We start from the raw sequence: 27958 nt of genomic DNA on the forward strand, positions 1-27958 counted from the left end.
CATGGAAAGCCTGTAGTTAGGCTTAACACCTCCCCTCCACTCATTCTTTTGATCATCAAATCCTACTGACTCTATCTCAAATACGCCACTCACCATGTTAAATTCAGTTCCATTATGTTAAGTTGGTTCAGATCACCTAGACCAGCAAATATGTCCAAAATATTGCCAATGCAACATATGACCAACATAAAAAATTATTAACAAGATATTTGACTTTCTTCATACTAAGTCTTTGAAATTCAGCATGTATTTTACACTTACAGCACATCTCAATTCATATACAGCTACATACACTTCAAGTGTTCCACAGCCCCACTGGACAGCGCAGACCTGAAACCTTCAGAAGTTCTCAACAATGGCTGCACACCAGAATCACTTTTCATTTATTCAGTAAGTGAACTTACTAGTTCCAGGGTCTGTAGGTGAATTGGTAAACAAGACAGATCTCTTCAGCCCTCATCTCACAGATACATGACATTAATTCTTTCACTCTAGGCACACAGCTTCACAGGTTCTCAAACACACTAATCTTTTAAAACTCCTTACTGTTGTGTTGGTTTTCTTCCTCTTCCTAGACTTTCACCCCTTCCCTCCTTCATCCCATTCTATCCTTCAACAACCCAGTGCAAGTGTCACTTCCCTCTGTGAAGCGTTCTCTGGTTCCGCAGGCAGTCACCTACTCCCGCATTGTGCGCTCTGCTCATCCCTCTCTGACACACTAGCACAGTCTACAGAATTACAGTTTATCTATTTATGAACCTATCTCACCAAAATCAGGGTTTATCAACCTCAGACACATTGGAGTTGATGTCAGTGGCAGAGAAGCGGTGGAATTAGTTTGTGGAAAATCACACCCATCCTATCTTAGCCATGCTATGTTATCTCTGCTATACTTGCCCTTACCTAAACTACATCTGATTTTCCCATAGAAATTCATTATGTGAAGATCAAGAGTCATACATGTTACAGTAGGGAATGTATCATAGAAATGATCAGCGCCTGTTTTCATGCCAGATATATCACTCAAAATAATTAATAACTGGTATCCTAACTTATTAACAGTTTTCTCTGAGTTTGGAAAGTGAATTCCCTAAAACCTGACTACTCTTAATCTTGAGACTCTATCCTTTAGATGTGCATGAAGCTAAGGGCCTCTGAGGGCTTTCTCATCTAGGGAAAGCAAGAATCAGGCTTTAAATGTCTTAACAAAATACCAACTTTGCTGTCTACTAAAATGATATGTTGAATATATAAACCTTTACGATCAACAACTACTTATACTTAGACATCTGTTAAAAACCTAAATCTCCAATGCCGATATTCATCTCCTATTAAGAGCCTAAAACCAATTTATATTAGAGAGAAAAGGCTAAGTGCTATTCTAATACCAGTACACACCATTTATTAAGCTGTCATCGTGGAACAGTCAGTCATGTTACTTGTTTCACATATATTTTCTTCATAGCAACACAATAATATAGCTATCACCTCCATTTTACAGATAAGGAAACTGACAGTAGCATTAAATAATTCCTAAAGTAATGTGTTCAGAATATGAATTCCAGATGTCTGCCCTTTAAATTAAATACAATCCACCTAGTGGTGTGCTGGAGCCAGTTCACACTGACTCGTAAGAGCCAACTGTTAAATTTTTAGGAACTGCACACACTGTAATTAAAAATTAAATTATATAAACTAACAATTAAATAAGTAATATTAAAAACAAAGGTAATAATTATTCAAAACTCACTTCCTAAATATTTTAGTGTATTTTACTCTTGTGGTTAATTACATTTAGTGTGTGTGTGCACTCCCACACTTCCCAGCTCTGCATTCAGTGACACCATTTTAGTAGCTTGAAACTGACTATGATAGGAGTATTTATACCAAAGAAACTGGTAAATCCTACAAAGTATGGCCTTCTTTCTTCCTGAGTGGTTGTTAAACATTTACCAGCAAACCATGGAGTCCATTCATTATTTTGAAATAAAAGGTTATTTCAAAATGCAACACACATGCTCAACCCCTATCCAGAAATTCTAATTCAGTAGATTAAGGGTAGAGTATCTGCATGTGTATTTTGAAAAAGACCATCTCTTCTGCGGGAGGATTTTGATACATATCACCAGCCAAGGACTACCATTTTGAGATTTCTAAAATGGTTTTATGTATCATATCAGATGTTAGAAAGCTACATACTTAAAACTGTATTACTTTAAGTTCCCAAAGATAAATCTTTACAAACTATAACATAAAACTGTGACAGAGCTTTTTTTCAAGGATGAAAATAGCCATAAGAAAGCTCTTCTATATCTAAAATATAGATTGTTGCTTATACAATTCAGTAACTTTCATAAAAAGGCTATAATGAAAAAGCTAGATATATATATATGCAAAAGCATGAGGTTGGACCCTTACCTCACACCATAAATAAAACTTAACTCAAAATGGATTGAAGATTTAAATGCAAGAGCTAAAGCTCTAAGATTCTTTGAAGAAAACATAGGCATAATCTTTCAGACCTAGACTTAGACAATGGTTTCTTAAATATGACACCAAAAGCACAAGTAACAACAAAAATATAGATAAGTGAAATTTCACCAAATTAAAACCATTTTGTTTTAAAGGACACCATCAAGGACATGAAAAGACAACCCAGAAAACAGGAGAAAATTTTTGCAAATCATATATATACAGGACTTGGATCCAAAATATATAAAGAATTCTTACAAATCAATAATAAAAAGACAATCCAATCTAAAACGGACAAAGGATCTGAATAGACATTTCTCCAAAGAAGATATACAAGAGGCCAATAAGCAACACGAGAAGATGTTCAACATCACCAGCAACCAGGGAAATGCAAGTCATAACTACAATGAGATTACCAACAGGATAGCTATAATCAAAAGGTTAGGTAACAAATGCTGGCAAGGATGTGGAGTACTGGAAGTTACACACAGTGCTGTAAAGAATTTAAAATGGGGCAGCTGCTTTGGAAAACATCCTAGCAGTTCTCAAAAGGTTAAACATAGTTACTGTATGACTTAGCAATCCTGCTCCCAAATATAAACTCAAGAGAAATAAAAACATATGACCACACAAAAACTTGTATACAAATGTTCATAGCAGCATTATTCATAAGAGCCAAAACGTGGAAACAACCCAAACATTCATCAACTGATGAATGGAAAAACAGAATGTGATATATCAATACAATGGAATATTATTTGGCAAAAACAAGGAGTGAAATACTGATACATTCCACAATCTTTTACCAACCTTGAAACCACTATGCCAAGTGAAAGAAGCTAGTCACGAAAAAACCCACATATTGTAGGACTCCATTTATATGAAATATCCAGAACAGGTAAATCTACAGTGACAGTAACTGTAACAGTGGTTGCCGAGGGCTGGTGGTCAATTGAGGGGCTAGGGAAATGACTGCTAAAGGGTATGCATTTTCTTTCTGGGGTGATGAAATTGTTCTAAAATTGACTATGGTGATGGATACATGACTCTGAATATATGAAAAGCCACCCAAGAGTACACTTTAAATAGGTGAACTGTATCTCAATAAATCTGTTGCAAACGTACACACAAGAACTTGATAAATTTCTTTAAAAAAAAAAAATTGGATCTGGGAAATTTCCATTCCTGACAAACACTTGTTTTCTTTAAATCAATAAACTACATCATAAATTGTGCTTCTCTTTTGGTTTCACTACCAGGAAATTCACCACTAAATTCTGTGATCACATGTGCTTTCTAGTTCAGTTTCTGTCACCACCATGCCTTGCCTTCATTGTTTTAATTTAAGAAGCAGGCAGGAAATGATGGCAGGATGAATTCTGAAAACTTAAGAATACATTTAGATATTCATGATGTCCACCAAGGTACAGAAACCCTATGAAGTTTGGCTTGAGCTCTGTCAACCAGTTCCCTTCATCTTAACTACCACCAAGAACTAAAACAGTAAGAACTATGAGTTTTTCCAGAGGACTTTTTTCCTCTAAATTACACTACCCATATAGAACAGTATAATGCAATATTACACATTTACCATATATTTAGCACACAAGATAATATTTAAAATAGAACATAAGTAATAAATCACTACTGAAATTTAACTTTGTTTTGGGAAATTCATTCCTACCCTAACAGGTGAGGATGACTCCTCTGTATTTCGTTTCTGGGACTCAGTGTCCACATCTTGGCGCTTGTTCTTCATTCTTTCTCTAAGATCCCCTGTAGGTCTTTCTGGTGACCTTTGAACCAAAAAACAAAAACAAAACAAAAAACAAAACAAAACAACAAAAATCTATATTTATATAACATTTTATAAGAATGTATTTACAGAAATAACCTCAAAAATCTCAATATAATTTTTATACTATCCATGGCTCCTAAAGTTCAGAAAAATAATTAATAAATTTCAGCTTAAATATTAGTATATAAAAAATATGGGCATCACTTACAAGTTTTCTCCCAATACCAATCAAAGTGCACACATTAAAATTCCATGGGGTGGCAGGTACTGGTGATATTAATAAGAAACTATAGGTGAGCTGGGAGAAAGGAATTTGTAATTAATAGTTTAATTTGTTTTCCTATTAATCACATAAATATATTAGTTATATTTGAAAGCAAAAAGTAGGAAGGTAAAGTTTTAAAGCACAACACTGCAAAGTTAATCTAGAAACAACAGTATTATCATCTACACATGTATGTGGTTGGATGCAACATCAACAACTGTGAAAATATTTTATGCATCTCAAGAATCAAAGCAAATACAGGAATTTTTAATGTTATTCTTACAACTCTTCTTAAATTTGAAATTATTTCAAAATAGAAAGTAGTTGAAGAATTCAAAGGAAGATTTTCAACAGTGATTTTATACTCCGCTGTGGACTGTTTTTAATTAAGGAAAAATACACATATTTATAGTCAACACTGGTAAAGCTTCAAAATTTATACTAGCAATTTGATAAATGGCTGTTCAATTATTTTCACACCATCACTAAGTGAGAAAAATAAAGCAGAGACAGAAAACACACTGCCTTTAAAGACTACTCCTAGCGTACCATTAAAAGAGGGCAATAGTTGTTAAGGAATGATAGGTCCCTCTTTAGCCACCAAAAAAAAAAAGTGCATAAAATTTTTAAAAGATATAAACAAATTACATAAATATTCACATCTATTTCAAGTCATACTTGATCAATCAAATCAATTCCTTTATCAATCATTAATATAAATGATATGGTTAATGAAAAAATAACCAATTTAAAGTGAATTTCAGTCAATTCACTTTAAAGGATCTCATTAACATTTACATGCTTTACAGATCTATATTAAATGTTTCAACAGTTAAAGCTGAACTGGTAAATGGAACAATTTATTAAGAACCAGCACTTAAATGCTTTAAATTATATTTATGATGCACATGTAAATTTTATGTGCCCTAGTTTCCTTTATATAGTGAGACAGTTTATTATATATAAACTTGTTTCTACCCTGAACAGTACCTAACAGAATGCTCTACATACAGTGAATGCTCAATGACTTAAATGATTTGTGACTAAATAAGCATTTCTGAAATACATTGCTTTTCTTTACATCTTTGAATCACATTATGAACTATATTTTTCTTCCTTACAAAAAAAGGGGAAAATACAGAAATACAAAGAAGTTATCAGGGGAAAAAATGCACAAAGTAATAAAATTATAACAAAAAAATACTTTATTCTAAATCTAGTAATGGCTATTTTTTTTCCATTTTAGACAAATTTCTCTGCCCATTTTCCTCACAATCTTCTCTTGTATAAAAATTTTGAGTAATTTGATAATAAATGTCACAGATGAAGTAAAGCATGTATTAAAAGAACAGTAATAATATGAGCAAAACATTAAAATTATTGGAACAGTTTCCCCAGGTCTATGTTATACAGGTATTAAACTTATAAAGACTAACTTTCCCACATTGACAGAAGGGACAGATGACAATCTAAATACAAATAAAACAGAGTATTCAGAATCACAAGTAAAGTAAAATGTACAACATTTAAGTGAACAGAAAGTCAGCTAATGTTAAGGGTTTGAATTTTAAATTCTATTAAGCTTCAAAATATACACATACACAAAAATTCACCCAATTAAAAAAAAAATCTCCAAATGCTAATGTTCAGTTTTTATACTGTTGCTGAAGCCAAAGCAATCAGCACATCCCACTTTAGGACAAGGTAAATCAGTGGTTTACCAATCAAGTTTAAACTGCTTTTTGACAATCTTTATGTATGTTACATCTTTAAACACCATAACAAAATCTTCATGAGGGAGCCAAAAGAAAAATAAAAGATTTTTATTAGCAAAGTCTAATTTAGCCTTGCCTTTATTAAAGGCAAAATGATACTCTACATAGGTAGTACATTTAACCACATATGAATACATACTTTCATTTACCTCAATATATTGTGATAAGAGATTTGGCAAATTCATTTCAACCTACAGAGTTTGCGTTAGATTATCTTTTGTATTAAGATTTGAATTTAGAACATTTTAAAAAGCTAAAATTATACCTTATTTAAATTTTACTATTTTAAGAGTTGAAAGTAGTCTCTCCTCACTGAACGCAAATTCATGAAATTCTGCCCTCTTAAACAGCACTTTACTACATAACTGGGGGGCAGGGCAGGAAAGTAAGCCATACATAAATTACAAAAACAAGTTTTTGAGCAAATTAATTTCAAAGCAAACATTTTTATTAATCTTGAAATTAACAACTAAAAAGATCTTCTCGATCTTTACTATTGATTAGACTACCACCAAAATAGAAAATCTGACCAAATATATGGTAGTATTTCAGATTTTTATACTAGATAAATTACAAAAGCCATCTTCTAATAGTATATGAACAATTCAAAGTTCTCAATTTACCTTCTATAATTGCTGCTATAACCTTTACCACGGGGTGAAGGGCCATGTACGAATCTACATGTGTTTCCATAGAGGCAGTTGCCAGTCTTCAGCCAGTTACGGCACTGTGTCTAAGAGACAGATATTACTATGTAAATTTCATATTGTCATATTTATTTCTGGAAAAAAAGATGCTAGTGGGACAAAATTAAAATAAATGCTATCAAAATTCCAACTAACCTGAGATATATTACTCCCCAAATAATAAAAAAACATCAGAAAAAAAAAAATAGCCCATAAACCCTAATGCCCATCTTGCTCCTTTTTTATGAAACACATTTTAAAAAATTTACTAAACCAATATTCCTACAATACAACAACCTATTCACTTTTGTGATATAAATAAGAATTTGAAGAACAGGAATTCAAGAGAACCCCTGTGACTGTACTAGTGACAACTCACCTCTGCTGTACTGCCAGTGCTGGGTCCAAGCCTCTCAAATACACTGGGTCTTCGGGATGTGCTATCAGATATGGTCTTGGTATTTTCCACTGTGACCTTCCTTCTAATTTTTGACATTTTGTACTACTTTAACCAAAAAAGAGAGAGGCAAACTTTAAAATTCTTCAGTTTTAAATAACTAAGCCAATAACTTACAAGTAGATAAAATGGTAGATAACACTGCAAAATTACAGGGGACTTTTCTCAGAAGAAAAAAAGCCATAGGAGAGGTCACAAGTAAACAGAGGTAAACAGAAACTATCTTCTAAGACATACCTTACTCACTAGTAACATTTATAACAACTTTGAATCTTTTGGCTAGAATTTTACCTCTTCTACAGAGTGAGTAAGATGCTACTCATACAGTTAAGTCTCCACAGTACACTCAATTTCAGAAAGCACACTATATAAAATGGTTAGTTTCTAAGTTCCTTATAAAAGTTGTTTCAAAATTTAGTAACTATCTTTTTTAAAAAGTGCTATCATTCTCCATCAACTGGTTAACTGGGAAAAAAAGCTTTGCCAAAAATAAAATCAGGTAAGAATTTTAGTCAGAGTAGAAATTATGTTGTATACAGTTTAAGTGATAACATCAGCTATGTTCCAAAAATCAGCTTGGGAGAAAAACACTATTTAAATATTTTCTTTGTCTTACAGAAGCCAAAGAAGAACAGTATAGTCAGGAAATTTCTTTTGCAATAATACAAACAAGAACAAAAACAAAAAAACCTCAATGTTGATAAAATGACTTTCTTTCAAAATATGATAGTCTGTAGAACTAGAAAGTGAAGATGTTTTGATAAGCTATCCTGCATTGAATTGACATAAAAGTCAAAGATGCTAAAAGAAATAAATAGGCTATTTTACCACTATTAGTAACAAGAAAAGAAAGGCAAATTATAAAAATATTTTACAAAAGTAAATAAAACATTAGAAACTAAAATATACAATCAGGAGATTCTACTGTAAATGAAAATATCAGATAACAGCACTATGAAATACGTTAGAAAACACTGTTAAATTCTAGCCCTAGAATAATCTAGAGAGTATACTACTGTGGGAAGTGGGTAGGCACTGCCTAAGAGAAAGAAAAAGGAACTAAACCATGTCACACTTTATACACTAAATATTAGTTGAAATTTTGTTAGTTGTCAAAAGTTACTGCAATGAATGATGTCAGCTAAAGAAGTAAAAGTTCCGTTTGGGAAAGAACTGGTCTCTCTAAAGTTCACAAATGCTCTTTAATGTGGTTTCAAAGTAAGGTGTTATCACTTGAAAGGAAAGTAAATCATGGTAGTACAAAATCGACTTTAAAAAAAATTATAAACAATGTTTGATCCAGTTAGATACTTCTTTTCAAGTCACACTTTAAAAAGGTCCAAAGAATAAGGCCAACATTTGACAAATTAACAGCTACTGAACAAAAAGGAAAATATATGATAGATACAATATGGTAGTTTTAAATTGCAAAAAGGTATATTCTTATTTTCAAATATACAGTGTAATCATTAATTATGATTACAATCAATTTTTAGTGATGTGAAAAAAGTTAGAAAGTAACTTTAAATTACAAATTTTTATAAATTACCTACTGTGTCACATAAGTGAACAAGAATTTGTGCAACAAAAAACCACTTATGTATCAACTTATGTTCTTCAAGTAAGGAACTATAAGGTCCATCCTCCACACTAGAGTGAGTACTGTAAGATAATCTTTGGTTTAACTTTTCCTGAGCTCATTCTCAGCCCAAATGTGAATTTATAAAGGAAAAGTTGGTAAATTCCACATGTACATTTGACTTACTGAACATAAATAACTAAAAGCCAAGATAAGAAATAAATGGAGCTGAGAAAGATCTAGAAAATGTAGAGCTTTGATTAACTGAGAAAAACACTTTTAAAATTTATAACTGAGTAAGATTTGATAAGTAAATATGTAACAAAATATATGGGAAAAGAACAAAAACAAATTTTTAAAGTTTCATTATATGTTACTATAAAAATATACAGGTATACACTGAAATCCTCATTCATTAATTCAATTTTAAAAACCAATAAACTTAAAAATGAATGTGTTCTAAGAGCTTCTTGTTAGTTGTTATTAGTTATCTACAACTTGGGAAACAGGCACACCACCCCACTTCACTGTGTCAAAATGACTAATCCTAATCTTACGTTTTTTCCTTCCACTATCAACGGAAATCTCTACCCCCAACATGCCCCCAAAACCTCTATCCCCAACATGCCGCTACTCCCAACACACCCTCCCTCCTCAAAAAAACTCAACAATAAGTGTTTTCCACAATTGGGGCAACAAGCTATTTATTATTATACTTGAAACACTGCTTGCTCATCTATTATTTCTTTTCTGGTCTTTCTGAGGGCTCCAGGCATTATTAACCCTACTGTTTCTCTTCCCCACCTATAACCTGTTGCTTGAATCAGGACTCCTCTCCTCCTCTGACCTACTTCTGGAAAGCAAGGTCTCACAGCTTCTCTCCCATCCTAGATCCCTAACAGAAGCTTTGAAGACTTCAAAGAGTTTGCACTACGACAGACAAGCAAGTGAGGACTAATGATCCAATCTTATCCCTTTCCTTATATTCTTGACACTAAAAAAGTTCCTTCCAACAGAGACGAAGTTGCTTTTACAGGTGACATCAAGAACTACAAGGTTCACCTACACAGTGATTATCCCAGCAGTTTTACTTCTGCTACTGTTGAGTCTTCCAACTTAGGGAAGAACAGCAATGAAGTAAAGACGTATTCTCTCTCCTCTTTTCTCAGAGTCCAACAGTGTCAGACCTTGGCCTAAACTGACACTGAGTTTGAGTACCAGGTCTAGGTTACGGGGAGGTCCTAGACAGGAAAAAAAGAAGAAAGAAAAAAATTCTGAGGCAAAAAAAGAAAAAGTAGAAACTGAAGGTTTCTAATTGATAGAAAAGAGAAATTCTTCTAATCATCTATCTAGGAACTGGAACTTCTATCAGTAGTCAACAAATTATCTAAATATTACTAGGAAACATTTATGATTTTTGCACAGATAAAATGCCTTATGCTTGCAAATACAAAACATAATATTTTAAATCCTATTTGTCTAAATACACACACATAATCTACAATACACCAGAAAAGCATTTGCTCACATATATTAATTAAAAACTATGTTATTGTCTAATGTGACAATTAGAATTTTCAATCTAAAAATTGGAGCCCAAAGAGAAAGATAAACCACAAAAGAATAAAATGTAGATTTGACTGAGAGGGGGAAAGCTTTTTCAATTAATATGATTTATTAACATTAATATCAATAAGAAGTAAATGCTTCAAAGTATATGAGAAAAATTAAAAATAAGATAAAAATGTAAGTATTAAAGTCTTTCCTATCTCAGAGACTCTGAAGGTTTCCCTTCAGTTTTCAATTTACTTTTTAGTTTTAAGTTGCCATCACACTCCCACTCACTTTACCATTTCTTTCCCAAACACCAGCTTTATCAAAGCCAGAGTGACACTGGTGAGTCTATTGAGTTATTCTCCTATTTCTCCTCTTCATTTGCAAAGTAAATCAATATCAGAAGTTTTTAATACTTTTTCAATTGAAAAAGAAAATGAAGGGAATTCCCTGGTGGTCTAGTGGCTAGGACTCTCTTTTCACTGCCAAGGGCCCAGGTTCAATTCCTTATCCAGGAACTAAGATCCCACAGGCTGTGTGGCGTGGCAAAAAAAAAAAAAAAAAAAAAAAGTAAGAAAAACAGGGGACACAAAGTTTAAATTTATTACTACACAAAAAAAGTCTTAATAAATGGGGCATGTTCTCCTTCCCCCAGAAACTTAAAAACATCACAATGTACTCACAGCTTCACGCTATAAATATGACTGAGAAAGGAGAAACACATGGACCTCTTTTTAAATAATTCTGAATCCTGATTAATAAAAGACTTGTCAATAAAACGTATTAGTTCTAGTATTCTCACTGCAATCCACAATTACATCTTTTTGAGATCTCATCTCTTCTGGTAGCATAAATGAAAGCATAAAACACTTTAATCTGGATAAGTAGGGTCATAATGTTAGGAAACTGTCAAATAACTAAGCAATTAAAGCTACATAATTACTGGTACTAACCGGTAGGAGAATAAATCCCTATTCATTACATTTGAAAATTAAAAGTGTTACATTAAAAATAAGATCTCTTCATATTTCTTAGTTTTGAAAGAAAAAAGTTAAGTTTATTTGATGCATAGAGTGAGAGAATTTTTTCTTAATTTCTTTTAAGAAAGAACTTTCTTAAACAATCATTCTTGCAGATTGCTTATGTGTAGACAGACTAAAACAATTTCAAACTGAATTTCGAACAGAATTATCAGAACTAAACTGACTACACAGGTACCAGTAAGGCAATACTGTAGCACCGAGCAGAAAATACATTTTGTTAAAAAGACTATGCAGGGAGAATATCCCATGCTGGCAACTATTACAAACTGAAGTAAACAGAACTGCAACATACAAAACTACCAAAAAAGAATAAATGACACCTTCTGTATACCAACACCAGTTAACATTTCAACTGCTACTAAATATCTGCTGAAATAGCTCCAACTCAGCTCTATATGAAAAGCAGAGTGGGGGTTGGAGGAGGTAGGTAACACTAGGTTTACTAGAAACCAATTCTATAAATAATGTTAAACAACTGCTTTGCATACGTAAATATCAATACATATTACAAGACAAATTAACATCGATAATTTATTAAATTTTAATAACTTGTACAGAAATAAAAATAGCATCCACCCGTGGGATTTTAGTTTTAATTTACGAAAATAAAAATTAGATAAATTTGCATATCTTACAATATGCAATGCTCATTTCGAATCACCAATAGTTAGGAAGCGCATAAGAGGCATGCATTTGATAAAACTAGGTCCTCCCAGATCGCCACAGTAAAATCTTAGTTTCACAACACAACTACTTTTACAGCCACAAATTGCTACATACCTGAATCTACATTCTTAGTCTCTTTTGGAAATTGTCATGTTATAATCTAAATATTTCATTACATTCCAAGTTATTCGAAAATCTAGAGATATGTCCACAAAAATGTCCAAAATATTGTCGCTTAGGTTCTAAAATCAGTAATTTCAAACACTGCAGAGCTAGACTCCGATAACCGGCACTACATACGCATGGATTGTACTGCATAAGCACTTGGATTTACTGCAACAGTATTTTTGGTAAAACTTTCAAAAGTTGAGGTGTGAAGATTTTCCCAAACTTTTCGATTATTTCTTCAAGCAAAAACCAACGACCTGAAGAGGTTGCGTACGCCCATAATTTTCAAAGTAGTTCAAATTCCCTGAAAACCTCGGAATATAACGAAGGCTTGACACTACGCTCCACAAACAAGATCCTAGCTCTATCATTCACGTAATATTCAATTCGGAAGAATTTTCCAGCCACATAAAGTATTTTGAGCTATTTAGAAAGAGAGAATGCCAAACATCAGAGCCTCTCCTTTTATTCCACCTTCCCCGGTTTCTGACAGATAGTTGCCAAAAGTAACTACCTAGGGACTGTGAAGAGAAAGTAGCGCTCCTCAACTCCGAGGACCTGAGGACCCGAGTGGTTATCACTGCCGGGAAATAAGCAAGACCAAATACAACCAAAAGCAAGATACCGCTTCCCTAACAGGTCTGGAATGTGTAAAGAGGGAGCTTCTAAATCTAAGACCATATTTCGGCACCCTTCCACCTCACACAAATGCGCATACCGCGCAAGAGTTCGCAGGCTCGCATCAAATGACAGTGACCCAGCAAAGCCTTTCGTCTGAATCCACTTGCCCCCTTACGCAAATTTGCCAAAAGCACAACCCGGGCGAGAAACCAGGCAGGAGGAGCACAGGGATCTACTGCAGAGTTACTGGTGGGATGCTCAAGGAGAGCTCAAAGTCCCGGCGTGACCCAAGCAGGGACGGAGGACAAGCGGGGCCTCCGCATCCCAGGCCCCCCCCCCCCCCCAACGCCTTCCCCGGTACGCACACCAATTGACAGAGTTCAAGCTTACCTCCTCCCCGAGCTCCTTCCGCAAGAGCAGTCCGGAGGCTGCACTGCCGCCACCGCTCCGAGGAGCGGGGGAGGCGACTCTCTGTCCCCGCGCCTGGCCCCGGGAAGACGACGGCGAGGAAGAGGAGGTGCGCGCGCGGCTCCCGGGAACCGGCCCTGCGCTAGCGAGGGACTCCGGGATGGCTGGGGAGCGGAACCCGCCCGCCGCTTCGCCAGGGTCAAACGAGCCTGGGACGTAGGGAAAAATAGGAACGAAGAGAGACCGGAGAATAAGAAAAGACAAGGAAAACACTATCAGGCCGCCTGGAGGATCGCGTCACTGTGCCGCCGGAAGTCAAGAGTTTGCCCTGTTCCTCTTAGACTGAGGAAGCTTCCGGCCGCCAGATTAGTCGTCAGCGCGCAAGCACCGCCCCTTCGTGGGCACGCCCCCTGGGCGTAACTTCGGCTCCGAGGCTTGCGGGCGAAATCAACACATCTGTGCTTAACAAGCGATTCCTGGAGAAGACACCGGGAACCCGGGAGAGCCAAAATACCCAATTAAAAGTGAATTTAAGAAAGAGTTTTCTCCTTTTATTACGTAATTTCTTACAATAGACGGCTGTTGTAAATATGCAAAAACGCCACGTTTGTTGTCGAAGATAACCGCAGCCATTCATTCGCTCGACCTTTTTATTGAGCAGATGAACTGGAGCGACTGGCGGCATTTGTCCTGTTTTTCACACGCCTCTGCTTTCTGGGCCATCGCCTGTTACTGTGGAACAAACGGAACGCACGGTTGTGTTTTTAAAGGCGCCAGCAGAAACGTGTTGTAAATTTGCAGCAGAAATCTTTAATGTACTTCTGACAGCCTTTCCTCTTCTTGTTTAGGATACAATGCTCTGCATGAAACTAGTTATTAAAAATGCTTGAGATGTCTAGTCAGATGTCGCGAATCAAAGAATCAGTACCTAACCTCTCACAAATAAAAAAAAAGGAAAAAGAAATGTGAATCTTTGTCTGCCTTATTTTAAGGTAGCATTTATTTTGTTCTTTGCCAAAACCAAGGAATGGGAAAACCTTTTATGAAAACTGATAAAAAGAAACTGGTACAATAATTTGATTTAGCTGGAATCAGTAAATTAAAATATGAGAACAGAGTGGAAAAAATCAAGGACATTAAACATTCCTGATGACATGCCAAGCTATTTTAGAGACAGCAGCAAAAGCTTCTCCACAAGTGGGACTGATGTAACGCTCTGGCAGCAAGAATCCATATTTGCCTTTATCTCGAAGTTCAATTGTAAACGAATATTTGATGCCCAAGTCATGGATCCAGTCATCCGTACCTCCAGGAGCTAGATCTACAAAAAGAAAAAAGAAGTTACTTTCTGAAATACAGATGTTTCAAGTTAACTAACAACATAGGGCTTTTTTTTTCCTGAAAATGAAAATAGCTTTGCTTTCAAAAAAAAATTATTAAATAATCTAAGTTTCTGTAAGAAAACAGAGAATGAAGGAAAGTAGCTTAAGGAAGAAAATAAAAATTACCCATATAACCATACCAAGGCTATGACCATTTATATTCTAGTGCTTTCTTTTTCAGTGCATACTTTAACATAATTTTTTTTCCTACCTAAATAAGATCATTCTGTACAAGCTGTTCAGTAACATTTCTAAACATAATCTATCCTGACCCGCTTCATGTGTTAATGAGTTCAAATCTACCTTATTATTTTTAATGGTCTCATAGCATTGCTCTGTAAAGCTGGATGTAATTAATTTTAATAATTATTTATTTGGAGAGCTTTAGTTTCTTCCAATTAACATAAACAACTTTACAATGAACATCCTTGTTTATACATAATTGTTTCTTTGTTTCTTTAGAATATTTTTTCCCAGAAGCAGATTTGCTAGTCTAAGGGTATGTACTTTTCACAGGTGTGCTACATGTTACCAAATAGCCTTCAAAAGAATCGAACCAGTTTATACCTCCATTATCAGGGTATGAATATACCCACATCCCCTTCCCATACCATCTGTGGCAATTATCCATTTCTGGTAATTTTATGGGTGAAAAATAATATCAAATTGTCTTACTTTATGTTTGATTATCAGTGAGTTGAACATTTTGTTTGGCATATTTATTGGCCATCTTTATATTTTTTATCAATTGTCTTTGCTCATTTTTCTTCTTGATTGATTTTATAGATTACTTATAAAAGCAATATGTGTCATTAGCCCTGTGTAATATGTGGAGAATTTTTTTTCTTATTTGTAATTTAGCCTTTGACTTGGTTTATGGCAGTGTTTTTTTGTTTGTTTGATGGCAGTGTTTTTACATTAAATTATTTTATGTATCTGGAATTTATTTTGGAGGAAGACATGTTAGTAATTCAATTACAATTTTTTTCTAAGTAACTTACCAGTTTTTCCAACCCTATTAATTGAACAGTCTAACATTCTTAACTGTTTGAAATGCCTTCTTTATGAGATACTAGATCTTATATATCTGAGTGTCTTTCTGTACTTACTATTCTCTTCTATTGATCTGTCTCTTCCAGACTCAGTTCCTTTACAATGAATATTCTTGTTTATACATAATTGCTTCTTTGTTTCTTTATAATTACTATCATTAAAACTTTAAAGAAACTGTTAACTACAACAGGCTTATAATGTTTTTTAATACTTGGTTGGAGCAAATTCTCTGATTAGTCATTTTTTTCAGGGTTTTACAAGCTCTTCTACCACATGTATTGTTTCAAATAAAGTTCAAAGTCATTTAAGTGTCCATTGGGGTTGCATTAAATATACAAACTAATTTAGAATGACTGGCACATTTTATATATTACTTTCCCACTCAAAAACATACTGGGTTTCTCATTTTGTCTCCATTTATGTACACCAGTGAAATTTTCTAGGTTTTTCATAGAGATCATATGGATTTGTGCGTGTACATATATACATTTAACAATGAACCTATATATGTATGTATGTATCTAAGCATACATGTCTGCATGTGTATGCATAATATTGAGGGGGGCAGTAGGATCTTTTTTCCATTTTAATTTCTCCTGATTATTTTGGGTATATAAGTAAGTTGTAGATTCGTATATATTTAGTTCATAGTCAGCCATCTTACTCAACTCTTTGTTACTAATATTTTTGATTGAGTTTTCTACTGTTTTCCAGACAGTCATATAATATCCAAAGTGATCATTTTTCTTCCTTGTAATACCTATACTTGAATTAATTACAAAAGTGTTTACTGAAGCACTGTTTATATTGAAGTGTTGAAAAATAGCCATCAACAGTGGATTAGTTATTTATTCAGTAAATATTTCTGATAGCTATTATTAATATTTGGCATTTATTCTTCCAGCTTCTTTTTATACTTACACACACACAAAGGTTTGTACTGAATGAATGCATGTGTGCAGATAGAATGATTTCATCAAAATAGGAAGTTGCTCCAGAAGCTCCTCCAGCCCTGAGGCACTATGGTCACACTTTGGGGAACAATAGGAGAGAAGAGGATGGGAATCAAGACAGCTCTGAATGATGAAAGGAAATTGTGACCCAGAGCAAGGACCTGGGTCAGCAAAGGCAGAGAGAGACCAGTGACAGCAGGAGACAGAGATACCACTTGGACCAATCTGGTCTCAGTTTGTCCTGAAATAATTTGGGATGACTGAGGAGGAAGAGGAAGATTCTGGACTTTCTACTAATAGAGCCTCTGGTGCTCAAGTAATTTATTGAAAATAATATGGATGTGATTATTAATATGCATGTGTTTTTATCCCCCTGCAGATCATACCTGTTAAAGGAAACTCTGGGACTTGGAATATATTATGTCAAAGCCTTTTCACATGCCATTCCCTCTCCCCCCTGGTTTTCTCCCACACCTTTGTTTGGCAGCCACTCACTGGGTAGGTCTCCCAGACGTGTCACCTACTGAGAAAGACCTTTCCAGGCCACCTGAGCTAAGTTGCCTCTCTCTCTGGCAGTCATTTTCAAACCTATAAGCTTATTTTATGTTCTTCACTTATTAATGGGATTATACTATGTTTTACTGTTTAATTGTTTCCATCAGAGATTGGCAAACTTTTTTGGTAAAGGACCAGACAATTAATATTTTAGGCTTTAGGGCCACGTAGTCTATGTCAGAACTACTCAACGCCACTGTCCTGAAAGCTATATAGACAATATGCAAATGAATGAGTGTAGCTGTGTTCGAGTAAGACTTTATTTGTGGACACTGAAATCTGAATTTTATGTAATTTTCACATGTCACAAAATCTTATTCTTTTTTTTGGTTTTCTTCAACCATTAAAGAAATGGGAAAACCATTCTTAGTTTACAGGCTATCCAAAAAGAAGCAGTGGGCTGGATTTGTCCTGTGAGTTACGGTATGCTGACACCTTGTTACACACTTATTTTCTGTTTCTCTTCTCCCATCTACCCCTCCAATTTCAAAAAGAGCAAAATTGTCTGTTATCCCACTGTGGATATAAAGGAGTCCCTCAATAAATATCTCCCAGCTGAAATTAATTTAAAATATTTGTTAAGAGCTTGCCACATACATGTTCCCATCAGTGTGACACAAACAAAAGGCATTCAACTATAGCATGCCACGAACTATACTCTTGGACACAGGTTGTCACTAAAAAGCATCTGATGTAAATGGCATTCCTAGATTTGTACAGTGTTCAACCTATACAACTTTACATGGTGGTACTGGGCATCTTAAACATTCTTTTGACCTGGTATGACCTTTTCTGCTTCAATCAACTAGTGTGATACCAATTCTATAATCCCTATTCTATAGCAATAAACATAATTTCTTAAGTATCACTTTGGTTTCTTTTTAGTATAGTTATGTATTAATATAGCCTTGTTCAGTACTGTCATAGATATCATGTTTCCAATTCTAATTGTTATAATCCAGTTGTTTTACATGTGACCGTGTTTAAAGATTCCACTTAGAAAAATTAAATCCACACAGAAAAACCAAACACAAATTTCTTTAGTACCTCACAGCCCCCTAAGATCTTAAGAAGAAATACTTACATAAACTTTCTGAACCACTGCCATGCGTATATCTGATATTTTTACTAGCCCTCTCAATAGCATGGACTGCTTCACTGGCCACTAGAGACTGAAATCAATAGGATATGGAATTTCAGTTAATGTGCAGCTTTAAAACAAGACAGAATTTTCTAAAAATAGCAACAATAAAAAACCACCCAACCATATTTGTATTCAATCAAACTGTATATACGAAGAAATAGAGAGCAAAATGGTTGTTGCCAGGGGCTGGGGCAGGGGGTGGGGTGAATGTGGAGATGCTAGTCAAAGGATACACACTTCCAGTTATAAGATGGATAAGTTCTAAGGATCTAAAATACAGCTTGGTGACTATAGTCAACAATACTGTATTATATACTGGAAAGTTGCTAAGAGAGTAGATCTTAAGTGTTCTCACCACAAAAGAAAAAACTAACTCTGTGAGGTGACAAATGTGTTAATTAACATTCCTGTGGTAATCATTTCACAATATATGCGTGCATCAAATCTTCACATTGTACACCTTAAACTTACACAATGTTACAAGGCAATTATATCTCAATAAAGCTGGGGGAAATTTGGTATATATGAAAAATCTGCATTTATCCCAGAGGTAAAATGAGAAGACTACATTAACTTTTAAAAATGTTTCTCTCCTCATGGAAATCACAGTTGGGTGGCTTTAAACACAGACTCTTCCAATATATTGATATTTTATTTAAGTTGAAGAAAAAATAATTCTCACATGCCTTTTTTAGGAATTCATTTATTTTGTAAAACAAAATATATGTACATACATGTGCATGTAAAACAAAGTGCACATAACAAAGTTTTACTGTAAAACAAAGTATAACTATATTTCAAAGGCAAACAACTAGACAAAATTATCACCAAACTTTAAACCCAGCTCCTCTAAACAGTACACATATCTCAAGCACATATGATTCCCTTTTCAAACTCTATTTCCTTTTTGTGTAAAATGTCTAATACCTCCCAAAGACTCATCAAATAAGAAAGTTTCTATCCCTGGTGTGCAGCAGGATAGTAACTAAGTCCCCTGTTCCGCTATTTTTGTTTCTAGCTTATGCAGATCTTCTCTGAACTTGGCACTAGCATCACGGTATTCACTCTCCCTGCCTTGAACGACCTGAGGAATATCAGTGGATATGATGTTGTGCCTTTCCTCTGTTCAAAATAAAAGTTTAATGGAACCCCCTTATCTACAGAGTAAAATGTAAATTTATTCTGACATTCAAACAAGCTGACCTCTTCTCCACAGGCTGACCTCATCTACTTTCTGAGGGATCGACTTCCTTTTTTTTTTGCCCCTACATCCCCCTGAACATACTTCCTGTGGGGAACACCACAGCCTCAGCTTAGGAAGCTTTCCTTCCCTGTCCACTTACAGAAACCCTATCTTTCAATACCTGGCTGAAATTGTACCTGTTCCCTGACTTCATTTGCACTCTAACACTCCTTTTTCTTCACAGTATGTCACACCTTAATAGATGATAAGTCCTCAGGACAGGGACTTTATTGCCTCACTTTTCTGTTTCCTTCTGAATGAATTAATGAGACCACCCCTAGCTATCCCAGTCAGAAGTGAGTTGTACCATCTTTGCCACTTATTTAGTAGTTACTATACCTTAGAGTACAGCTATCTGTAACATTTGCTAGTGACTGCGCTCTCTAACCATATCATATTCTCTTAAAGGGCAGGGTCCTACCTAATGCTTCTTTCAATGTCCATTAAACACAGTATTTTACACATAATAACTCTCAACAAACACTTGTGATAATAGTAATCCAAAACTAATTCAAAATCACACTAAATCTATTTCTAGATCATGATTAATATCCTCTCACTTCTTTAAAGATAACACCAATAAAGGAGCTTTCCTTAAAAGTTTTCCCTTGGGAAGAAAAAGGAATCATAAGTAACAAGTATGTTTTTGTTCTTAGTTATTTTTAGCAAGTGCAAATAACTTTATATTGGTCATCAGGAATTGCTGGCCCCTAATGTGACTATAGTTTATTCTGTTAAGAGAACCAGAACAAAACAAGTCAATAAAAAACAAATCACTACATAAAGATCAGACTCTGGGGAAGAATTGGAGTGTTGCCCTAGCACTTCCATTGTCTAGAGAGCATCTGGGATGAGGATTTGTTCAAACCTAGCCACAATCCCTCAAGAACATTTGCTTCCTTTGCCATCAACCCAAGCATAGAATATCTGGGACCAAAAAGTGATGAGAACTGTGAGTCCTCTTTGAACTCACTGTATCATCCACTGAGTTCCAAAAAAGGAGGGAGGGTTTTGCCTCAATGCTGAAATTGGAGCTGCTTTTAATAGGACCACCCCCCTGCAAGTTAAGGTGGTCACTGTATAAACAATTCCCAATGCTAATATCAATTGATAAGTATTATGTTAAGACTTGATCTGTGGCGGGCTATTGTAGAAAGCTAGCAACCACAAACAGAACAATAATTCCAGAAAGTCTTGTCCTTGTTCATATGCCTTCATATGCAGATCAGGTCAAGGTGTACTGGTTCCTTCCTGACATTCCAACAGCTCGTCTGACATTTTCCAAGAGAGCCCCTCTGCTAGACAGAAGTTCATGTCCTCAAAGTAAGGCTGAGCTCTTTACAATCTCTGAGTGAACCCTGACCCAGGATGACTCTCAGAAAAGCTGGACAAAGATACAAAGAATCTATCCCCCTTTGTCCTCTACAAGAGAACAGTTTTCTCCACAGCTTTTTTTTTTTTTTTTTTTTGCCTTTTATTTTTAAGAACTCTTATTGAGATACAGTTAACAGACAATAAACTGCATATATTTAGAGTGTACAATTTGGTATTTTCTTATTAATAATGTATATATGGCAATCCCAAGCTCCCAATTCATTCCCCCCCAACCCTCCCTGCTTTCCCCACTTGGTGTCCATATGTTTGTTCTCTACATCTGGGTCTCTATTTCTGTCTTGCAAACCAGTTGATTTGTACTGTTTTTCTATAGTCTGCATATGTGTGTTAATATATGATATTTGTTTTTCTGACTCACTTCACTCTGTATGACAGTCTCTAGGTCCACCCATGTCTCTACAATTGTCCCAGTTTCACTGCTTTTTACAGCTGAGTAATATTCCATTGTATATATGTACCACATCTTTTTTATCCATTCATCTGTTGATGGACATTTAGGTTGCTTCCATGTCCTGGCTATTATAAATAGTGCTGCAATGAGCATTGGAGTGCATGTGTCTTTTTGAATTATGGTGTTCTCTGGGGATATGCCCAGTAGTGGGATTGTTGGGTCATATGGTAACTGTTTTTAGTTTTGCAAGGAACCTCCATACTGTTCTCCATAGTGGCCGTATCAATTTACATTCCCACCAACAGTGCAAGAGCGTTCCCTTTTCTCCACACCCTCTCCAGCATTTACTGTTTGTAGATTTTCTGATGATGCCCATTCTCACCGGTGTGAGGTGATACCTCCTTGTCGTTTTGATTTGCATTTCTCTAATAATTAGTGATGTTGAGCAGCTTTTCACGTGCCTTGCCACAGCAAGGCCATTTGTATGTCTTCTTTGGAGAAATGCCTATTTAGGTCTTCTGCCCATTTTTGATGGGGTTGTTTGTTCTTTTGATATTGAGCTGGATAAACTGTTTACATATTTTGGAGATTAATCCTTTGTCTGTTGATTCATTTGTAAATATTTTCTCCCATTCTGAGGGTTGTCTTTTCATCTTGTCTTTTCCTTGGCTGTGCAGAAGCTTTGAAGTTTCATTAGGTCCCACTTATTTATTTTTGTTTGTATTTCCATTACTCTAGAGGGTGGATCAAAAAAGATCTTGCTGTGATTTATGTTGAAGAGTGTCCTGCCTATGTTTTCCTCTAGGAGTTTTATAGTGTCTGGCCTTACATTTAGGTCTTTAATCCATTTTGAGTTTAATTTGTTGAGTTTCATCCTTTTACATGTAGCTGTCCAGTTTTCCCAGCACTACTTATTGAAGAGGCTGCCTTTTCTCCACTGTATATCCTTGCCTCCTCTGTCAAAGATTAGCTGACCACAGTTTATTTCTGGGTTTTCTATCCTGTTCCATTGATCTATATTTGTGTTTTTGTGCCAGTACCATACTCTCTTGATCACTGGAGCCTTATAGTATAGCCTGAAGTCAGGAAGCATGATTCCACCAACTCCATCTTTCCTTTTCAAGGTTGCTTTGGCTATTCGGGGTCTTTTGCATTTCCATACAAATCATAAAATTTCTTGTTCTAGTTCTGTGAAAAATGCCATTGGTAATTTGATGGGGATTGCATTGAATCTGTAAATTGCTTTGGGTAGTACAGTCATTTTCGCAATGTTGATTCTTCCAATCCAAGAACATGGTATGTCCCTCCATCTGTTTGTGTCGTCTTTGACTTCTTTCATTAGTGTCTTATAGTTTTCTGAGTACAGGTCTTTTACCTCCTTGGTTAGGTTTATTCCTAGGTATTTTATTCTTTTTGTTGCAATGGTGAATGGGATTGTTTCCTTAATTTCTCTTTCTGATCTTTCATTGTTAGTGTATAGAAATGCAAGAGATTTCTGTGTGTTGATTTTGCATCCTGTAACGTTACCGAATTCATTGATTAGCTCAAGTAGTTTTCTGGTGGCATCTTTAGGATTTTCTATATATAGTATCATGTCATCTGTGAACAGTGACAGTTTTACTTCTTCTTTTCCAATTTGGATTCCTTTCATTTCTTTTTCTTCTCTGATTGCTGTGGCAAGGACTTCCAAAACTATGTTGAATAGTAGTGGAGAGAGCCAACATCCTTGTCTTGTTCCTGATCTTAGAGGGAATGCTTCCAGTTTTTCACCATTGAGAATGATGTTTGCTGTGGGTTTGTCGTATATGGCCTTTATTATGCTGAGGTAGGTTCCCACTATGCCCACCTTCTGGAGAGTTTTTATCATAAATGGGTGTTGAATTTTGTCAAAAGCTATTTCTGCATCTATTGAGATGATCATGTGGTTTTTATCCTTTGATTTGTTAATATGGTGTATCACATTGATTGATTTGCATATATTGAAGAATCCTTCCATTCCAGGGATAAACCCCACTTGATCATGGTGTATGAGCCTTTTAGTGTGTTGTTGGATTCTGTTGGCTAGTATTTTGTTGAGGATTTTTGCATCTAAATTCATCAGTGATATTGGTCTGTAATTTTCTGTTTTTGTAGCATCTTTGTCTGTTTTTCGTATCAGGGTGATGGTGGCCTCATAAAATGAGTTTGGGAGTGTTCCTCTGCAATTTTTAGAAGAGCTTGAGAAGGATGGGTGTTAGCTCTTCTCTAAATGTTTGATAAAATTCACCTGTGAATCCACCTGGTCCTGGACTTTTGTTTGTTGGAAGATTTTTAATCACAGTTTCAATTTCACTACTTGTGATTGGTCTGTTCATATTTTCTATGTCTTCCTGATTCAGTCTTGGAAGGTTATACCTTTCCAAGAATCTGTCCATTTCATCCAGGTTATCCATTTTATTGGCATATAGTTGCTTGTAGTAGTCTCTTATGGTGCTTTCTATTTCTGTGGTATCTGCTGTAACTTCTCCTGTTTCATTTCTAATTTTATTGAGTCCTCTCCCTCTTTTTCTTGATGAGTCTTGCTAGAGGTTTATCAATTTTATTTATCTTTTCAAAGAACCAACTTTTAGTTTTATTGATTTTTGCTGTTGTTTTCTTTGTTTCTATTTCATTTATTTCTGCTCTGATCTTTATGAGTTCTCTCCATCTACTAACTTTGGGTTTTGCTTGCTCTTCTTTCTCTAGTTTCTTTAGGTGTAAGGTTAGATTGTTTATTTGGGATGTTTCTTGTTTCTTGAGGTAGGATTGTATTGCTATAAACTTCCCTCCTAGAACTGCATTTGCTGCATCCCATAGGTTTTGGATCATTGTGTTTTCATTGTCATTTGTCTCTAGGTATTTTTTGATTTCCTTTTTGGTTTCTTCAGTGATCTCTTGGTTATTTAGTAGCATATTGTTTAGCCTCCATGTGTTTGTGTTTTTTACAGTTTTTTTCCTGTAATTGTTTCTAATCTCATAGCGTTGTGGTTGGAAAAGATGCTTGATACGATCTCAATCTTCTTGAATTTACCAAGGCTTGATTTATGACCCAAAATGTGATCTATCCTGGAGAATGTTCCATGTGCACTTGAGAAGAACGTGTATTCTGCTGTTTTTGGATGGAATGTCCTATAGATATCTATTAAATCAAGCTGGCTTATTGTGTCATTTAAAGCTTGTGTTTCCTTATTAATTTTCTGTGTGGATGATCTGTCCATTGGTGTAAGTGGGGTGTTAAAATTCCCCACTGTTATTGTGTTACTGTTGATTTCCTCTCTCATAGTTGTTAGCATTTGCCTTATGTACTGAGGTGCTCCTATATTGGGTGAATATATATTTATAATTGTTATCTCTTCTTTTTGGATTGATCCTTTCATCTTTATGTAGTGTCCTTTCTTGTCTCTTGTAACATTTTTTATTTTAAAGTCTATTTTATCTGATACAAATATCGCTACTCCAGCTTCTTTGGATTTCCATTTGCATGGAATATCTTCTTCCATTCCCTCACTTTCAGTCTGTGTGTGCCCCTAGGTCTGAAGTGCTTCCCTTGGAGACAGCATATATATGGGTCTTGTTTTTGTATCCATTCAGCCAGTCTGTGTCTTTTGCTTGGTGCATTTACTCCGTTTATATTCAAGGTAATTAGGATATATATGTTCCTATTACCATTTTCTTAATTGTTTTGTTTTTGTTTTTGTAGGTCCTTTTCTTCTCTTATGTCTTCCACTTAGAGAAGTTCCTTTAGCATTTGTTGTAGGGCTGGTTTGGTGGTGCTGAATTCTCTTAGCTCTTGCTTGTCTGTAAAGCTTTTGATGTCTCCATCGAATCTGAATGAGATCCTTGCTGGGTAGAGTATTCTTGGTTGCAGGTTCTTCCCTTTCATCACTTTAAAAATATTGTGCCACTCCCTTCTGGCTTGCAGAGTTTCTGCTGAGAAATCAGTTGTTAACCTTATGGGAGTTCCCTTGTATGTTATTTGTCATTTTTCCCTTGTTGCTTTTAATAACTTTTTAATTTTTGTCAATTTGATTACTATGTGTCTTGGCATGTTTCTCCTTGGGTTTATCCTGCCTGGGACTCTGTGCGTCCTGGACTTGGGTGGCTATTTCCTTTCCCATGTTAGGGAAGTTTTCAACTATAATCTCTTCCAGTATTTTCTTGGGTCCTTCTCTCTCTCTTCTCCTTCTGGGACCCCTATAATGCAAATGTTGGTGCATTTAATGTAATCCCAGAGGTCTCTTAGGCTGTCTTCAATTCTTTTCCTTCTTTTTCCTTTATTCTTTTCTGCATCAGTGATTTTCACCATTCTGTCTTCCAGGTCACTTATTTGCCCTTCTGCCTCAGTTAATCTGCTATTGGTTCCTTCTAGTGTATCTTTCATTTCACTTATTGTGTTGCATATCTCTGTTTGTTTGCTCTTTAATTCTTTTAGGTCTTTGGTAAACTTTTCTTGCAACTTTTCAATCTTTGCATCCAATCTTTTTTCAGGTCCTGGATCATCTTCACCATCATTATTCCTAATTCTTTTTCTGGAAGGGTGCCTATATCCTCTTAATGTAGTGTTTTTCTGGGGTTTTATCTTGTCCCTTCACCTGGTACAAAGTCCTCTGCCTTTTCATTTTCTCTATCTTTCTGTGGCTATGGTTTTCAGTTCCACAGAACAAAATACTGCTGATACTGCTTGATACTGCTGTCTGCCCTCTTGTGGAGGAAGCTATCTAGGAGGCTCATGGGTGCTTCCTGATGGGAGGGACTGATGGTGGGTAGGGCTGGGTGGGCAGAGCTCAGTAAAACTTTAATCTGCTTGTCTGCCAGTGGATGGGGCTGTGTTCCCACCTTGTTGGTTATTTGGCCTGAGGCTACCCAGCACTGGAGCTTACAGGCTCTGTGGTGGGACTACTGGCGGACTCTGGGAGGGCTCACACCAATGAGTACTTCCCAGAACCCCTGCCGCCAGTGCCTCTGTCCCCTCAGTGAGCCACAGGTGCCCCCCACCTCTGCAGGCAACCCTCCAACACCAGCAGATAGGTCTGATTCAGTCTCCTATGGGGTCACTGTTCCTCCCCCCTGGGTCCTGGTGAGCACACTGTTTTTTGTGTGCCCTCCAAGAGTGGAGTCTCTGTTTCCTCCAGTCCTGTGGAGGTCCTGCAATCAAATCCCACTGGCTTTCAAAGTCTGATTCTCTGGGGATTCCTCCTCCCGTTGCCAGACCCCCAGGTTGGGAAGCCTGACGTGGGGCTCAGAACCATCACTTTAGTGGGTGGACTTCTGTGGTATAACTGTTCTCCAGTTTGTGAGTCACCCACCCAGCATTTTTGGGGTTTGATTTTAATACGATTGCACCCCTCCTACCATCTCATTGCAGCTTCTCCTTTGTCTCTGGATGTGGGGTGTCTTTTTTGGTGAGTTCCAGTGTCTTTCTGTCATTGCTTATTCAGCAATTAGTTTTAATTCTGGTGCTCTTGCAAGAAGAAGTGAGTGCACATCCTCCTACTACATCATCTTAAACTGTCTCTCCTCCTCAGTTTTTGATTCTTGAACTAAGTATTATTTTACTTCTGAAATGCTAATGAGAAAATTAATTAAGCAGCACTTACCAGTTCTTCATGGTGTTTGCTTTTGCTTCTGCTATAGGAATATGGAAACATTATCTTCTGGGAGTATGAATGCATGCTGATGTAAGCTTTAATGTGGTTGATGTTTCTTCTCAAGAAATCAGCCACTGCCTTCGCTTCTGGTTCTGACTCAGGGTAAGGTCCACAGTAGACTTCTGAGCACGAGAAACTTGAGGCACCTTCCTCTGTAGTGAAATTGATGGAGTGGAATTATGAGGGGATATACACCCAATTGTAATTTGTGATCTCCCTGACAATGTATTCTCCTAATATCTAGGCTGTAACATTTTTAGGTAAATAGATTCATTTGAGCTCTGTAAAGAACATATTTCTGATGTCCACTAAATGTTGTTCACGTGGGACTTCTCTGGTGGTGCAGTGGTTAAGAATCCGCCTGCCAATGCAGGGGACACGGGTTTGAGCCCTGGTCCAGGAAGATCCCACATGCTGTGGAGCAACTAAGTCTGTGCGCCACAGCTACTGAGCCCACATGCTGCAGCTACTGAAGCCTGCCCGCCTAGAGCCTGTGCTCCGCAACAAGTGAAGCCACTGTAATGAGAAGCCCATGCACCACAACTAGAGAAAGCCCACATCCTGCAACAAAGACCCAATGCAGGCAATAAATAAATAATTTATTTTTAAAATGCTATTTATGTTTACTTTGAATTCAAATATTTACATACCCTTCGAGCAAACAATGCAGCAGTTGCTGCCTGA

General features: G+C 36.0%; 2 protein-coding genes across 7 annotated transcripts in view; both read right to left on the reverse strand.

The window, feature by feature from the left end:
* The window catches only part of ZC3H13 (zinc finger CCCH-type containing 13), an 83706-nt gene extending 69904 nt beyond the window's left edge, over window positions 1-13802 (reverse strand). For 3 of the 6 annotated variants that reach the window (XM_057707448.1, XM_057707447.1, XM_057707445.1), the window contains exons 1-4: window positions 13475-13802; window positions 7376-7501; window positions 6934-7043; window positions 4157-4268 (exon numbers count right to left, since the gene is read on the reverse strand). In XM_057707448.1, coding sequence (XP_057563431.1) covers window positions 4157-4268; window positions 6934-7043; window positions 7376-7492 — 339 coding nt within the window. In that variant the 5' untranslated portion in view covers window positions 7493-7501; window positions 13475-13802. Of the gene's footprint in view, window positions 1-4156; window positions 4269-6933; window positions 7044-7375; window positions 7502-10098; window positions 10234-13474 lie in introns of those variants that run through there. The other 3 variants (XM_057707450.1, XM_057707449.1, XM_057707446.1) reach the window with 2 other exon arrangements.
* Window positions 13803-14475: 673 nt separating this feature from the next.
* CPB2 (carboxypeptidase B2) overlaps window positions 14476-27958 on the reverse strand; it is a 57737-nt gene continuing 44254 nt past the window's right edge. Inside the window, exons 9-11 of the mRNA XM_057707685.1 lie at window positions 27224-27426; window positions 18520-18607; window positions 14476-14813 (exon numbers count right to left, since the gene is read on the reverse strand). Of these exons, the coding sequence (XP_057563668.1) occupies window positions 14629-14813; window positions 18520-18607; window positions 27224-27426 (476 nt within the window). The 3' untranslated portion in view covers window positions 14476-14628. The remainder of the gene's footprint in view (window positions 14814-18519; window positions 18608-27223; window positions 27427-27958) is intronic.

Source organism: Hippopotamus amphibius, chromosome 14 (genome assembly GCF_030028045.1).
Source record: "Hippopotamus amphibius kiboko isolate mHipAmp2 chromosome 14, mHipAmp2.hap2, whole genome shotgun sequence".
Classification (NCBI taxonomy): Eukaryota; Metazoa; Chordata; class Mammalia; order Artiodactyla; family Hippopotamidae; genus Hippopotamus; species Hippopotamus amphibius.